This window comes from Cyprinus carpio, chromosome A13 (assembly GCF_018340385.1).
Source record: "Cyprinus carpio isolate SPL01 chromosome A13, ASM1834038v1, whole genome shotgun sequence".
Lineage (NCBI taxonomy): Eukaryota > Metazoa > Chordata > Actinopteri > Cypriniformes > Cyprinidae > Cyprinus > Cyprinus carpio.
In genome coordinates, this window is record NC_056584.1 from 11,806,091 (window position 1) to 11,823,646 (window position 17,556).

The 17,556-nt window shown below is 37.3% G+C and overlaps 1 protein-coding gene across 1 annotated transcript; it reads left to right on the top strand.

Moving 5' to 3' along the window:
• Positions 1-1,244: 1,244 nt before the first annotated feature.
• LOC109101185 (transmembrane 9 superfamily member 3) lies at positions 1,245-17,231 on the top strand. Its single transcript, XM_042768816.1, has 15 exons — positions 1,245-1,499; positions 5,200-5,395; positions 6,209-6,331; positions 8,357-8,517; positions 8,773-8,850; positions 8,967-9,098; positions 9,339-9,505; positions 9,712-9,806; positions 10,964-11,094; positions 12,927-13,066; positions 13,329-13,397; positions 13,486-13,632; positions 13,852-13,935; positions 15,902-15,978; positions 16,201-17,231. Exons 1-15 carry the CDS (start codon positions 1,407-1,409, stop codon positions 16,266-16,268), a joined length of 1,761 nt encoding a protein of 586 aa, XP_042624750.1. The 5' UTR covers positions 1,245-1,406; the 3' UTR covers positions 16,269-17,231.
• The last annotated feature ends 325 nt before the right edge of the window (positions 17,232-17,556 follow it).

The window sequence follows — 17,556 nt, forward strand, 5'->3', positions numbered from 1 at the left end:
AGTGTGCATTTGTAAAGCTCCAGCAGATCAGTGTTGATTTTAGGAGTGTCTATTTACACTAAGTGCAAATTAAGTGCAAATAGGCCACATTGTTGGCAGAAGCTAATTATACTATACTAGCTAATTATACTCACTATATATGGTGATTGGGATAGTCAACGCTACAAAAGACTATCAACAAGTGACAGTTCCAGTGACTTTGATGGTAAAGCGAGTGATTTAGTCGTTAATAGAAGGAAATAATAGAAAAGTTGAAAATAAAGTATGGGGTAGGGTATGTGTAGGGAGGGCTTTATCGTCTAAATAAGGTCGGTCATCCATTTTTTATTTTTTTTTTTATTAAAATTATAATTTACACTCAATACGTTATTGCATTCTGTTTTATAATTTACTACAATATTGAGATGCAGATAATTGCCACTATGAAATAAGTAGTATAAATAGCATTTTATAGTGTAAATGAAATCTATAGCTAGCACTTGGTGTAAATGGCATATATCACTTCGAAAAATATGCTATTTTCACTTAGTGTAAATAGGATCTATCGATAAGAAAATATGCTATTTGCACATAGTTTATTTTAATAATATTTAATGCTTTAAAAATATTTAATGTGTACATGTATTTTAAAAAACTTATTTATTTTTTGCTGTAGAGCTACAACTGCAATTTAATTACAATTTAATTATTTATTTACTTTTATGTTTTTTTAAAGTTCTATTTTGACCCCTATAGTGTTTATTATTATTATTATTATTATTATTATTATTATTATTATTATTATTATTATTATTATTATTATTATTTTATTTCCATAATATTTAGGGGAGGGGGCACAACTTTACAATTCTGCTTAGGGCACCCATTTGGCCAGACGCGGCCCTGAAAGGAAAAACAACCCCTGAAAGGAAAAACAACCCCAAGAAAACTGCCTTGTCCAAAACCCGAATAATAGGCTAATATGGCAGCTCTCTGAAGCTATTTTTACATGTAAAATTTTAAGTAGTTTTAAACTAACAGTGACAAATTTGCTGATTATGCGTAAGATTTTAATTAATTGTTTGAAGTTTCTATCAATGAACGCTGAAGTGGGTTTTACATCCTGCTGATCAGCCGGCCTTTCCACCGCTTCTCAGATGACGTGGCCATGGGTGGCGAAGAGGAGGGTTTCCTTCCTCAACGTTGAGTCATCGCTCTCTCCAGCGATAGGTCCAAGTTACCCACGTGACCTCTTCCCACCAATCAGCGAAAAACGCGCTGAGAACTCGCTGAACAGTTTTACGACAAACTCGCATATGTGCATCTTAAGACAACCACTGTCATAGAACCAGGAAGAAGGAAGGTGGGATAGCCCCCCCAAAAAAGATACCATCCCAAATTAGTCGCAGAATTTTCTCTACAAAATCATGGGGCTCTGCTGGTGGACGGTTGAAGTGGTGGTCCTGACGACTGTTTTTAGTTCACTGCTGCTAGTTCGCGCAGATGAACACGACCACAAGGTAAGATAAACCGCGGGCCGAGAAGCCCTCTTGTGTTCGGTGTGTAGTCTCGAGAGACGATAGATATCGGGCTGGTTGTTCTGACAAAAGTGTCTAACAGCAACGGACAGAAGTAAATCCAAACCAGTGGACTCGGTGACCGATTCATTGTCCCGTGTCTGTGTTAGAAATGCTAAGCACATCACAAACTACGTGGCTAGCTTAGCATCAGCTATCCCATTACATTACGTTGTGCAAATAGCATGGCAGTGCTCGCAATAATTGGGTTCTTCTCCTCCTATGATGTATGATAAGTATAATGTTATTCCAGGCATAACCTTTCAATGTGTTTCGTGTACTGTGTGTTTCTTTTGTCTATGCCTGAGCTTACTCTGAAGGGTCGGCTAACCGTCGTAAGCTAAAATATGTCCGTTTGTACCATACACTGTATAAAGTCTGTACATACATATCCGGTTTGTCCATGTTTTTATGACTGACACACTGTAAAAAATGGTTACATTTATAGTAAAAAGCAGCTTTGCTTGCTAGAATGTTACCTTACAAACACAGTGTGATTTGGCATTTTGGTAACTATATTTTACAGTTCCTAGCTCCATGGCATTTAATCATAATATGTCAGTGTACCAGCCTGTCTGAGCTAATAAAATGTGTTTGTTGCAGTAAAATGGTAGGTATAATGGAAGGCTGCATAATTTCTGTGATCAGTAATTAATTGTACAATGACAGAGCCCTGGGTAACACATAACATTATCATAATCCAGTATATATTTACAGCATAAACAAACAAAAAAAATATTCAGTACAGTTACATGAAATTTAAGATTTTTTTTTTATGTAATGCAGCTAACAGTTAAGCAATTAAGTCTTTATCGTAGCCTTTTCAAACTCTGAAAAAAGTAATATATTATATACATTTTTTTTGCAGTGTGCAGTACTAATAACAATGTTTGCTTTGGATCTGAGACAACTTTAATGTTGGCATGAATCAAAAATTCAAGTGCATAATATTTAGATCTTATGTTATAGATCTTATTGTGAACAATTCATCTGTTTCTTTTCTTTCTTTCTTCTGACCTTGTGATGTTTAAACAAAATGTTATAACGAGCTCACATTCGTCTTCCTCCACTTTGGAGTGTAACGCCCACATCTCAAAATCCAGTGGTGGCCTAATGGTTAGAAAGTCGGACTTGTAACCCAAAGGTCACGGGTTTGAGTCTTGGTACCGGCAGGGATTGTCGATGGGGGAGTGAATGACCAGCGCTCTCTTCCACCTTCAAGGCACTGAACCCCCATCTGCTCCCCGTGTGCCGCAGCAAAAAAAATGGCTGCCCACTGCTCCGGGTGTGTGTTCACGATATGTTTGTGTTCACTACTCACTGCTGTGTGTGTGCACTTGGATGGGTTAAATGCAGAGCATAAATTCCGGGTATGGGACACAATACTTGGCTACACATTACGTCACTTTCAGTCAACAAAGGATACAGAGAACCAAGACACCGCCCTACACTTTTTTCGATAACCCACCCCCAGTTTATTTTTCAATAAACTGTTACACTCAGGTGTAATCCAATACATAAAATATCTGTTGATTCTTTCGTTTCATTGTGATTTTAAGTGCCATGGTGTGTCTAAATGTCATATGTGTTAGGACCTACTTAGACAGCATTTTGGGGGAAGTCGTGGGGAAAGTCGTGGCCTAATGGTTAGAGAGTCAGACTTGCAATCCAAGGGTTGTGAGTTCGAGTCTCGGGCCGGCAGGAATTGTAGGTGGGGGGAGTGAATGTACAGCGCTCTCTCCACCCTCAATACCACGACTGAGGTGCCCTTGAGCAAGGCACCGAACCCCCAACTGCCCCCCTGGGCGCCGCAGCATAAATGGCTGCCCACTGCTCCGGGTGTGTGTTCACGGTGTGTGTGTGTGTTCACTGCTGTGTGTGTGCACTTTGGATGGGTTAAAAAGAAGAGCACGAATTCCGAGTATGGGTCACCATACTTGGCTGTGTGTCACGTCACTTTCACTTTTTTTTCACTTTTTTTTGGGGGGTAGCATTTGAATGTTGTTCTCCTGTCAGGATTTCAGATGTTGGCAGGTATATTCTCACTACTGAATAGAATATGAACAACTGTGGTATATGACTCATGATCAGTTTAGACAAGTTGATTATGGGTATTTACTAAGATTGGATTTTCCTTTTCACAGCTTTCATAACATTACTGGAAATATTCAGTACCACACATAATCTGTGATGATAAAATAAAGTACATAAAAATTACTGGAAATATTCAGTACCACACATAATCTGTGATGATAAAATAAAGTACATAAAAATATGGTCATTTATTTATTTATATATATATATATATATATGCTGTCTCAAGAGATCTGGGGACTTCTGATCGTTTACAGGCTCTTTTTCATTCAAACCGATGCCAGTGAGAATACCTCTGAGTGTGGGAGACAGTGTTTAAGGTTTCATGGATAAAAACATGCAGCTGTCTTCTCTTCCTCTTATTCTCATGTTCATTTTATTTAGACCAGTGCATCCAGTGTCGTGAGTGCTGTTGTATTGCCCTTTAGATTCAGATAGGAACAGTGTAACACTACCTGATTTCCAGGTTCACACCTTTGCTGTGATTCTTTAGACTCTTATTTCAAAGAATTAAAGGGATAGTTCACCCCCCCCCCCCAAAAAAGAACAAGAAATCTTCATTCTGTATCGAGATCATCTACATCCCTGGATCAATTACATTTCATGTCTAGTGGATGACCTGTTATGTCTAACATCTTATTATTTGCCTAAGGGGAAAGGGTCTCTCATTATGAATAAGAAACCTTGTTAAACATACAATAGGATATTAATAACCACTGAAAGGTGACAAAAGGATTGCTTCAAAAAGTCTGTGTCATAGGTTCTGTGTACTTTATTCTGTATATTTTAAAAACTGGTTTGACAGCAGCTTTTGAATATGTATATTAGTGAGCAGTCTATAGTTCTTCCCTTGTTAGTAATGATAACTTAATGCAGTTTACATGATTCACTAGTTGGTTGAACATTTTAAGCACATGTTTTTGTGTTGTTTATGTAGTACATCATATGGGTTTCTAGTTTTCTCCACTGGAAATGTCTGGTAGTATGTGTATTGCAGGAATTGCAGTACAGTCAGTTATCTGTAACTCTTTAGATTTATCCATTATCTTTTGTTCTTTTTTTTTTTTTTTAACAGTGTTGAATAAAATTTGCTTGCATGTCCACTTGGAGGACGCATAGATTTTAACTAAAGACTTTAGTGTAATGTTAAACAGGTGAACCGGTTTTCTTTTTTGAAGCAGTTTTTCCTTCAAGCATGGTCTCAGATTTTATTTTGCTTTTGCTTGAGGGTTTGGCAATATCACATCATTTTGTTTGTCTCAATTTTTAAAATCTCTTTTCTGCCAGGTGACTTCATCATGAATCAATGATGCAATTTTTATGGGTGTGCTTGAGCCCTGGACAGCAGACTGTGTGTGTGTGTATTGATTCAGATGTGATTATATTAGTTTGCTCTATCTGAAGAATTGTTTAAGGACAAAATGCAGTCTAGTTTTTGTTTATTTTAAAACTTTCAAATGGTGCCATCCTGGAGTTGAATTAACATCACAAAGAAGTAGATGCTGATATTTGAAACAGGTAGCTGATGACTGCTCTCTTTCTTCTGCAGTACACGGATAAAGAGGAGGTGGTTCTATGGATGAACACAGTGGGCCCTTATCACAACAGACAGGAGACCTATAAGTACTTCTCCCTACCGTTCTGCGTGGGCACCAAGAAAACTATTAGTCACTATCATGAGACGTTAGGAGAGGCGCTGCAGGGGGTTGAATTGGAGTTCAGCGGTCTGGACATCAAGTACAAAGGTATGGTCGCATGTTAATATGTCAAGTCGGTTAAAGGGATACTCCACCCCAAAATGAAAATTTTGTCATTAATCACTTACCCCCATGTCGGTCCAAACCCATAAAAGCTCCGTTCGTCTTCGGAACACAATTTAAGATATTTTGGATGAAAAACGGGAGGCCTGTGACTGTCCCATAGACTGCCAAGTAAATAGCAGTGTCAAGGTCCATAAAAGGTGTGAAAGTCGTCGTCAGAATACTCCATCTGCCATCAGACGTGCAATCTGGGTTATATGAAGCGACGGGAACACTTTTTGTAAGCAAAGAAAACAAAAATAACGACTTAATTCAACAATTCCTTTTACAACAGTCTCCTCTGTGTCTCTCCATATCACGTATGCTGCGTTTGCTCTTCTGTATCATCTGCGCAACAAGGATGCGCTGTTTCTACATGTATTTAGCTTTGATTTGAAAGCAAACAGCGCATCCTTGTGTGACTTTCATACCTTTTATGGACCTTGACACTGTTATTTACTTGGCAGTCTATGGGACAGTCACAGGCCTCCTGGTTTTCATCCAAAATATCTTAAAGTGTGCTCCGAAGACAAACAAAGCTTTTACAGGTTTGGAAAGACATGGGGGTAAGTGATAAATGACAACATTTTCATTTTGGGGTGGAGTATCCCTTTAACCTATTCAAATGATCTTTTCAAATGCAAAGGTATTAAACAGTAGTACTATAAAATTAAGTTAGTAGTTCATGTTTTTGTTGGTTAGTAAGTATTATTGCTTTTGTGGTGGTTGTAAGAATGCAATGTGGATTTGTTTTTACAGAGGAGGTGCTGCAGACAACCTACTGTGACATTGAACTTGACAAACCTAAAAGAGATGCATTTGTCTATGCCATCAAGAACCACTACTGGTACCAAATGTACATAGATGACCTTCCCATCTGGGGTAAGCAAGCAGGAAGCCAAAGTGGCAAGTCTGCTCTTTTCAAAACCCTGGCACTGGTTTGTTTTCAGATTTTTCCTGTTTTGTACATGGTGTTATTGAGTAAAAGTGCAGTCACATTAACCATTGCTTGACAAATCAAGCATTAGTGATTTCAATAGGAAAATACACGTTCAGGGGTTTTGCTTGAGGGCAAAAAGGTTCCTTACACAGATTTTGCTCATGTTCGTGTTGGCCACAAAAATATGTTGTTGTTTTTTTAAGTTATTTGCCAAGGCAATATAAAAAAAAATAAAAAATGCAGGTTAATTTTGCATTTATTTTTTTATATTTTAATTGATTTCAGCTTGATTTCACTTTCAGAAAGTTATTTTTTTATAATTTTAGTTAAAAATAATTGTTCAGCTTAGAAAGTGTGTAATTGAGACAGCAGTTGTGAAGGGTATAAAAAGATGCGAGACAAATCTGTTAGTACAAACAACAAAAATTATGAATAGTTATATGATGATAATTTTAGTCATCAGAAAGACCAGATGAGGCTTTTTGTTCATGAGTGACTTTCACCGAAACGTGATTAAAATTCTGGTGCGTATGACATTGTTCTTGTTTGGGCCCATCATTTCTGTGCGGGTGTGCAGAGACAAGGTTACCAACTGGTGACTTTGTACACCTCACCAATGATAAGAATGCATTGGACACTAATTTTAGAGGTGTTCTTGCACTCAACGAGATGCAATGGATGCCCACCTTTAGGTTGAGAGTCTCCATCTAGTCATCTTTGGTGATTCTGGAGGGTACTAGCAACCCCTTAACACAGCTCACTCAGCTCTGACCCATCCTCCATCAAGCTGCTGAGTGGTTAATCAGAAAATGTTTGTGTGCAAAGCAAGTCCACATTTCCAAAAGACACTTCAGCAGACCTTCTGAGAGATAAAGCCACCATAATTCTAGGTGCTCTAGAAACTGGCCCCTTTCAATGTCATCTTGGAGCCTACACATCGTTCTTCACATCAAACCGCTTGTGTGAGAGCAGCAGGTGGGGGACTCAAGTTAACAGGGATGCTGGAACAGAAATGCTTTAGAAAGCTGTTTGAGATCCATTGTGAGCTGACAAAATAGCTATTTACTTTTTCTGGAAGCTTCCCATCCACTGACCATCTTCTCACTCTGTTTAAATGATCTTGTACCTCAGATAATGTTTCTAAGCCATTACCTAATTCTCAAAAAAAAAAAAAAAAAAAAGAGGCAGACCTTTGAGTGCCTGAAAGGGAAATCAGTTTATTAAAGTATTTTAAATACGCTGTCTCCCTCCAGGGGACATTTTAACAAACCATTACTTCTCAACAGTACTAATGAAATGTAGCCTTGGTGTTATTGTTGTAAAACCATTTGTTCTGAAAGAGCAGTATGATTAATAAGTGTTCTATTAGTTGCTCATGATGAATTAAGGATATTTGATTATGTGAAGGAGGAAAAAATAGGCTTTAACTGGCATCTGAGTGAGCTATATGTTTTTTTTTTTAAAAAATGTTTTGTTGCTTTTATGATTTTTGAAGCAGATAGAACTATAGAGAGATAATACTGCATTTGATCTGATATGCATAATAGTAAGTTTGTCTCAAAAGCTTGAAAATGTTTTTATTGGTTCTTTACTTTAAACGACAATGTGAAATGGTATTCACAAAGCGTTTAATGTCTGTGATGTGAAGCATTTACACAATATTCAAGAAGAAATACAGCCGACTCATCTGTTAGGGTTGGGTTATAAAATGTTAGGCTGTGATATTAGTGGTTATTCCAGTCATTTCAGAGGTAGAAAAAAGTTTACATTTTGATGAAAGAATAACATACAGAACTGAATCATTGCCAGTAAGACCAGAGACAGATATTGAGTAAACAATGTCTATTTTGATTTAATTTAGTTTGATTTAATTTATTTGTTTATTTAAACTGAAAATACACTGTTGACATTATGTGAAGTTTTTACCTTCATTCTTAATTGAAAATTGTTTTGTGGGCTTATTTAAGGAATTGTTGGTGAAGCTGACGAGAATGGTGAGGACTATTATCTCTGGACTTACAAAAAGCTGGAGATTGGACAGAATGGGAATAGAATTGTGGATGTTAACCTGACCAGCGAGGGGAAGGTCAAGCTTGTGCCAAACACAAGAATTCCCATGTCATACTCGGTGAGTAAAGCTTTCCTGAGCCCCAGAAACCTGCTAATATTTACGCATACTTGTTAAATTGGCACTTAAAATTCAATTTCGTGTGGTTTGTCTTTAGTTTTGTTTTCCTATATTGTTAACATTTTTAGCTGTTTTGCCCATACAAAATGTATATTAATGCTTATTGTGTGAAAGAAGGCAGTGTTTCCTTCCTTAGCTCCTTAGATAGCTCTCATACATATGTATAAAATTACAATCTTTTTGGTGATCTTACAGGTGAAGTGGAAGAAATCTGATGTGAAATTTGAGGATAGATTTGACAAGTACCTTGATCCATCCTTCTTTCAACACCGAGTAAGTGCCACATTTTGTTTGATAACATTTTCCCAACCGATGTCAAATGTGCTGAATGATAAATTGAATTTATTTATTTATTCATTTTGGTGTGTGTGTTGTTTTTTACCTGACAGATTCACTGGTTCTCAATATTCAACTCTTTCATGATGGTGATTTTCCTGGTTGGCCTTGTTTCAATGATCCTGATGAGGACATTAAGGAAAGACTACGCCAGATACAGCAAAGAAGAGGAAATGGATGACATGGTGATCACTTAGAGAGAACTTTTGAAATACTTTATTAAATGAGCCTTTCAAACCCCATCACATTTTAATTTATGCATGTCTGTGATTAATTATTTGATTCACAACCTTACAGTGACTGATGTGTTTTAGTTCTGGTAACCGCTCTATAATTTAATGCTACATTTCTCTCAGGGTTGTTATCTTGCTCTCTGCATTTTGTCAAACTCGTATGATGTTTTTTTTTCTTTATCTTGCTATCAGGATCGTGATCTTGGTGATGAATATGGATGGAAGCAGGTTCATGGTGATGTGTTCAGGCCGTCCAGCCATCCGCTGATCTTCTCCTCCCTCATTGGCTCTGGCTGTCAGATCTTCTCTGTCTCCCTCATTGTCATAATTGTGGCTATGATTGAGGACTTGTATACAGAGTGAGTTTCACCTATGATTATCAGGGCAGTCATAAACTACTTGACTATGTATTGTTTAATTATCATGTACAGAGCGGTGACAAAAATGACTATGCATAATCCCAGTATACATTTGGGCATTTAACAGATCTTAAGGTCCTAGATAACATCTAGTGTACACATTTCCTTAAGTGCCTATCAAAGGAATTTTATGTTTGCCTTTGTAGGAGAGGGTCCATGCTGAGTACAGCCATATTTGTTTATGCTGCCACATCTCCAGTCAACGGCTACTTTGGTGGAAGTCTATATGCAAAACAAGGAGGTATGCAAACTAATATGTGCAACAGTTGCAATAAGGAAAGCTCCAAATAACATTTTTTACAGTGTAAGCTATACATAAGTTATGCATGTAAGCATTTTAGGCCCAGATATACTCAAAGCAAAGTTATTTTTGATTCTTTGTAAAAAAAAAAAAAAAAAAAAAGAAGAAGAAAAAACGCAGTATACTGATGGCATCCACATTGATGTGCTGTTCACTTTCTTCTCAATAAAAAAATAAAAACACAACAAGAATGACAGGAGTTAGAAAACAGCAGAAAGAATCTGATCATAGCTATCACAGATATGTTTACTCAGCTCTGCAATTTGGCACTCAAGTCACGTCACGTTTATTGATATAGCACCTTATACAATAGATTGCTTTAAAGCAAGCAGCTTTACAGCATTAAGCATGAAAAACGGTGCTAGTGTCTTTCAATTAGAATTAAAACTTCGGTTTCTACTATAAAGGGCCTCTCTGGTGTGTTCATGCTTTTTTACTTGCTTCAAACCTCGACGTACTGAACAAAAGTAATACACCAGAGAAGATTTCCATGTCAAGGAAGGGGGATCCTCAGAGCCACATGTACCTATTTGGCAGTATTTGGCAGTAGGAGCAAATCTTTCTGTAAAGTTTGCTTTGGCAATCTGTTTAGAATTTCTGAAATGAAGGTCATTTTGGCCCAATTTTTTTTTTTTTTTTAAAGGTGCCATAGAATGCAAAAATCACTTTTATAAGGTGTTTGAACACAGTTGTGTGGCCTCAGTGTGTGGAAACAACCAGCCTATAATGGTAAAAATCCACCCACTCCTTTTTTTTAATAATCCACAACAAACACAAAAACGGCGCGTTTTGGCTCATATCCTAAAAGTGTCAATTTCAACAAGCTATACAAAATTATTTGTGGGGTATTTTGAGCTAAAACTTCACATTCACACTCTGGGGACATCAGAGACTTATTTTACAATTTGTAAAAAGGCATTATAGGGCACCTTTAAGAAATGTGGTCACATCATTTGATTCTTTAATTTCGCCAGAAGTATATCAGAGCCTTTAATATAGCCTATCCAAGGTGTCCAAGGAATTACAGAAGGTGAAAGTATGTGCTTTTTTAGTTTCTTCTTGTTGTTTCTTTCAACTATTTTACATAATTTGTACAGGGAGGAGATGGATAAAACAGATGTTCATAGGAGCTTTTCTGATCCCTGCCATGGTGTGTGGCACAGCATTCTTCATCAACTTCATCGCTATCTACTACCATGCCTCCAGAGCCATCCCATTCGGCACCATGGTGAGTTCCTCATCTGCCTTATACAGGTCCTTCTCAAAAAATTAGCATATTGTGAAAAAGTTCATTATTTTCCATAATGTAATGATAAAAATTAAACTTTCATATATTTTAGATTCATTGCACACCAACTGAAAAATTTCAGGTCTTTTATTGTTTTAATACTGATGATTTTGGCACACAGTCTGAAAAACCCAAAATTCCTATCTCCAAAAATTAGCATATCATGAAAAGGTTCTCTAAAAACGAGCTATTAACCTGATCTGAATCAACTAATTAACTATTCCTGAGGCTTTTAAAAACTCCCAGCCTGGTTCATTACTCAAAACCGCAATCATGGGTAAGACTGCCGACCTGACTGCTGTCCAGAAGGCCATCATTGAAACACTCAAGCGAGAGGGTGACACAGAAAGAAATTTCTGAACGAATAGGCTGTTCCCAGAGTGCTGTATCAAGGCACCTCAGTGGGAAGTTGTGGGAAGGAAAAAGTGTGGCAAAAAACGCTGCACAACGAGAAGAGGTGACCGGACCCTGAGGAAGATTGTTGGAGAAGGACCTATTCCAGACCTTGGGGGACCTGCGGAAGCAGTGGACTGAGTCTGGAGTAGAAACATCCAGAGCCACCGTGCACAGGCGTGTGCTTTTGAACCAGAAACAGCGGGCAGAAGCGCCTGACCTGGGCTACAGAGAAGCAGCACTGGACTGTTGCTCAGTGGTCCAAAGTACTTTTTTCGGATGAAAGCAAATTTTGCATGTCATTCGGAAAATGTGCCAGAGTCTGGAGGAAGACTGGGGAGAAGGAAATGGCAAAATGCCTGAAGTCCAGTGGTCAAGTACCCCACAGTCAGTGATGGTGCCATGTCAGCTGCTGGTGTTGGTCCACTGTGTTTTATCAAGGGCAGGGTCAATGCAGCTAGCTATCAGGAGATTTTGGAGCACTTCATGCTTCCATCTGCTGGAAAGCTTTATGGAGATGAAGATTTCGTTTTTCAGCACGACCTGGCACCTGCTCACAGTGCCAAAACCACTGGTAAATGGTTTACTGACCATGGTATTACTGTGCTCAATTGGCCTGCCAACTCTCCTGACCTGAACCCCATAGAGAATCTGTGGGATATTGTGAAGAGAAATGTGAGACGCAAGACCCAACACTCTGGATGAGCTTGACACCCTGAAGGATCTATCAGTGGGCCTCCATAACACCTCAGCAGTGCCACAGGCTGATTGCCTCCATGCCACGCCGCATTGAAGCAGTCATTTCTGCAAAAGGATTCCCGACCAAGTATTGAGTGCATAACTGAACATAATTATTTGAAGGTTGACTTTTTTTGTATTAAAAACACTTTTCTTTTATTGGTCGGATGAAATATGCTAATTTTTGAGATAGGAATTTCGTGTTTTCATGAGCTGTATGCCAAAATTATCAGTATTAAAACAATAAAAGACCTTTTCAGTTGGTGTGCAATGAATCTAAAATATATGAAAGTTTAATTTTTTTCATTACATTATGGAAAATAATGAACTTTTTCACAATATGCTAATTTTTTGAGAAGGACCTGTATAGGGTCTAGACCTACATGCCTACATTTATGTTTATGTACAAGTCAATCTCAGGCTGATTTTACAACTGAGATCAACTACTATGTAATTAAAGAAAGTCACTTGTATATGTTATATTGGACCTCAGAATTTGGTTGAAAACGCACTAGTGTCATTATTTAGTTTCTAATCCTCTTGATATTACAAATAATCCCTAGCAGTCTTAAAGCATTATTTGCTTGGTAAGACTCTTGTTGCATCTGAAAAAATGTCATATTTCTCATTTGTTCGATCAGGTTGCAGTGTGCTGCATCTGTTTCTTTGTAATTCTACCTCTGAACCTGGTGGGGACAATTCTGGGAAGGAACCTTTCTGGCCAGCCAAACTTTCCTTGTAGAGTCAATGCTGTACCCAGACCTATCCCGGAGAAGAAATGGTAACCTCATCCAATATTCACACATCACAGACTGTCTCAAACATGCTCAGTTGCCTTGATATTGTGCAATATCCACCATTGTGTCTTTGTTTCATTTTTGTTTTCTGTGATAACATAATATATGCAGATATGATCCAAGTAATTTGAATGTAAAAATTGTAAATGTTTTCTATGTAAAATGTAATTTTTATTAGATAAAATGATGGTTATAGATAGTTATAAATAAATCTGTCTTGTTACTAAATGTTCCTCTGATTGGCAGGTTTATGGAGCCGGCGGTTATTGTGTGTCTAGGTGGCATCCTTCCATTCGGGTCAATATTCATTGAGATGTAAGTCTGTACATTGGTTCTGCATTTATATTTATACCCATAACTACTATGAATATAAGATTAAAAACTTCCTCTCATCTTCCTTCAGGTACTTCATCTTCACATCTTTCTGGGCCTACAAGATTTACTATGTGTATGGATTTATGATGCTGGTGCTGGTGATCCTGTGCATTGTTACAGTCTGTGTGACCATCGTCTGTACCTACTTTCTTCTCAATGCAGAAGACTACAGATGGTAAGGAGCATTTACTTGCCATGTTGCCATATTTATACTGCTGTTTTGCTCATGCAGTTTAATTTGTTTCCACATCCATCCTCCCTTGGGATCAGACCACAGAGGCGTTTAAATGTGTTGTAGGGTGGTGAATGCAGCTTAACCAGATGATGAGACTAAATGATAGTAATTGTTTTAAGATCAATGTAATTTTGAACTTTTTTTTGTTTTTTTGTTCAGGCAGTGGACAAGCTTTCTCTCTGCAGCGTCAACAGCCGTTTATGTTTACATGTACTCCTTCTACTACTATTTCTTCAAAACAAAGTGAGTTTTGTTTTCCTTTTCCTCAAATGTCATTATACGAATGCTCTAAATCTCTCTGCCACCCCCAGCCACTTTCGAAATCATGATTTCCTTTCTTTTATGTAATGTTTTGCAGAACTTTTTTTTTTAGCTTATGGCTTTTTTTGCGTGTGAGTGGACAAGGCTTTCTCACACTGCCAGCGTCACCAGCCTTTATGTGACATGTACTCGTCTTCTACTACTATCTATTTTCTTCAAAGACACACAAAAGTAGCATTTCTTGTGGCCCTTTTGCCTGCATCAGTATTTTAACAGGACCCTTAATATCTTTTTCATTAATGACCTCTTAAAACTATTGTTTTTTTTTTTTTTTTAAATTTTTTTCATTACATTAATGGAAAAATCAATGAAAATTTATCTTTTGTGAGAATGACCTGTTTAGGAACCTACAACATTTATGTTTATATGTACAAGTCAATCTCAGGTGCTGATTTTACCTGAGATCAAACTACTCTGTAATTAAAGAAAGTCACTTGTATCATGTTATATTGGGACCTCAGAATTTGGTTTACTAGTGTCATTATTTAGTTTCTTTCTGATATTACAAATAATAGCAGTCTTAAAGCATTTGCTTGAAAAATCTTGTTGCATCTGAAAAAATGTATATTTTCATTTGTTTCGATAGGGTGCAGTGTGCTGCATGTTTCTTTGTAATAGAAAAGTGGGGAACAATTGCTGGGAAGGAACCTTTCTGGCCAGCCAAATGAGTCAATGCTGTACCCAGACCTATCCCGGAGAACGAAATGGTATAAACCTCATCCAATATTTCAACATCACAGACTGTCTCAAACATGCCAGTTGCCTTGATATTGTGCAATATCCACCATTGTGTCTTTGTTTCATTTTTTTTCTGTGATAACATAATATATGCAGATATGATCCAAGTAATTTGAATGTAAAAATTGTAAATGTTTTCTATGTAAAATGTAATTTTTATTAGATAAAATGATGGTTTAGATTAGTTATAAATAAATTGTCTTGTTACTAAATGTGCCTCTGATTGGCAGGTTTATGGAGCCGGCGGTTATTGTGTGTCTAGGTGGCATCCTTCCATTCGGGTCAATATTCATTGAGATGTAAGTCTGTACATTGGTTCTGCATTTATATTTATACCCATAACTACTATGAATATAAGATTAAAAACTTCCTCTCATCTTCCTTCAGGGTACTTCATCTTCCACATCTTCTTTCTGGGCCTACAAGATTTACTATGTGTATAGGGGATTTATGATGCATTGCTGGTGCGTGGTGATCCTGTGCATTGTTACAGTCTGTGTGACCATCGTCTGTACCTACTTTTCTTTCTCAATGCAGAAGACTACAGATGGTAAGGGAGCATTTACTTGCCATGTTGCCATATTTATACTGCTGTTTTGCTCATGCAGTTTAATTTGCTTTTCCACATCCATCCTCCCTTGGGATCAGACCACAGAGGCGTTTAAATGTGTTGTAGGGTGGTGAATGCAGCTTAACCAGATGATGAGACTAAATGATAGTAATGTTTTTAAGATCAATGTAAAAACTTTTTTTTTTGTTTTTTTGTTCAGGCAGTGGACAATTTCAGGTCAAGCGTCAACAGCCGTTTATGTTTACATGTACTCCTTCTACTACTATTTCTTCAAAACAAAGTGAGTTTTGTTTTCCTTTTCCTCAAATGTCATTATACGAATGCTCTAAATTTAAAACTCATTTACTCACCCCCAGCCACTCGAAATGCATGATTTCCTTTCTTTTTATGCACCATAAAAATGTTTTGCAGAATTTCCTAGCTGCTATTTTCTATAAAAAGTTTTCTCTTAAATGAAAAGCTCTGTAACCCCAGCCACTCGAAATGCATGATTTCGTTATTAAATTGATTTATTTATTGGATTTGTGTTGATTTGTTATTTGGTTATGTTTATTTGTGTGGTCTTGTTTTTTTTAATTGGATGTATGGCTTATTTCAGACATCATTCTATTTTGGCTACATGGCTGTGTTCAGTACTGCACTGGGAATCATGTGTGGTGAGTACAAGAAAACAAAATGATTGGGCAGAATATGCTTAACCACGCCCCTCCAACCGTTAGTTTGCTGCGAGTGAGAGATGATATTCAATATTCTTTTCAGATGGATATACGTCACTATACTGAAATAAAAAGTCGGCAGCAGCTTCTGGTTCATGCAGACAAAAATGTTGCTGTATGGGAAGGTGATTGACATCTTTTTCTCTTTATCTTTGTTTTTAGGAGCGGTGGGTTACATGGGAACAAGTGCCTTTGTGAGGAAGATCTACACAAATGTGAAAATCGACTAGAAACTGTGCAGCGACGCTGCGGATCAGCCAACACTTCCTCCCGATCGAAGCGGGCACAAAGTCTCCATTTATTTTGCAAGAAGAGAATATGGTATCTTGTATAAAATCTAGTTTTCCATTTTCTCAATGAATTAAAAGTTGCAGCATGATGCGTACACAAGGGTAAAATGAGAGGTGTAATAAACAGGACTTTTTATTATTATTATTATTTTTTTTTTTTTTATCTGCTTTTCATTTTTCCCTCCAGAGGAAATGCAGGCAGTAAATGCAGATAAAAGGGGAAAGAAGGTACACCACAGCATTGCTCCTATTTCTTAGAACTCTATCCCACCTAAAAACCTTCGAACAGATCTTTATTGATGGAATAGTCTAGCTCTCTTCAGTGAAGAGGCCAAAGTGTACTGAGAGCCTTTGTTCTATTATATGAGAATATTGGATAGTGGGGTTTACGTCCATCCTCTTGCTTGTCTGTTTTTGTATTACAGAGTCATACAATGCCATTGTTGAAGGATTGTTTTACATGCTAATGAATCACACCAAAAGCATAATAAGGTTTGAAATTCCAAAATAATTTTTTTTTAGTCATAAATGAATAGATAAATCAATATGCTATGAAGCAGGCAGGTTTTAGCTCTATCTTTTTGAGGGCATCTGTTTTCCTGTAGCTCAGATCCACAGACCAGTCCGGGACAGCTTGGCACATCAGATAGAGATTCTAGTGAGACTAATGATCTGAAATGATGGTTTGGTGGCAGATTGTTTTTAATGGGTTGTGTGATGTGATATTTCTTTTTCCAGTTCAGTCTTATGTTGTTGTTTGGGTTTGAATGAAGTCTGCTCGTAAAGATAATATATGGATGGGGGTGGCCATGTATATAACCTTAATAATGTAACTAGATGTAGATCCCAAATGTATTTTGGTTGTACAGATTTATTAAAGGGTGTCTTCTTTCTTTTTTTGGACAGTCAGTTTAAGGGTTTTTTTTTTTTGAAGGTTGGGGTGGGCTTTGTGGCACAGTTACATCTTGCCTGATATTGCATGAATTCTTCACCCAATCATATGATCAGTTTTTATTTGTTTGTTTTTTAAGCATCATTACACTTGCGGTGACCCCCTACCCTTGTTCATTTGCATCTTGTAGAACGGTCTCAAAAATAAGTGCTTCATTGACTTTGTGCTGCTCATAGAGGAGCTAGTCATCAGCTTTTTATTTAAATTTTTTTTTTTATTTAAAGAGTTTAAAGGCTGTTCATTGTCTTGGACAGCCATCTCTTTTGTGCTTATTTT

Bases quoted from the DNA above. Each gene is read 5' to 3' on its own strand.
- LOC109101185 (XM_042768816.1), top strand. From the start codon at position 1,407: ATGGGGCTCTGCTGGTGGACGGTTGAAGTGGTGGTCCTGACGACTGTT. The intron at 13,398-13,485 runs GTAAGTCTGTAC...ATCTTCCTTCAG, and splicing joins GGGTCAATATTCATTGAGAT to GTACTTCATCTTCACATCTT. The intron at 13,936-15,901 runs GTGAGTTTTGTT...TTTTTTTAATTG, and splicing joins TACTATTTCTTCAAAACAAA to GATGTATGGCTTATTTCAGA.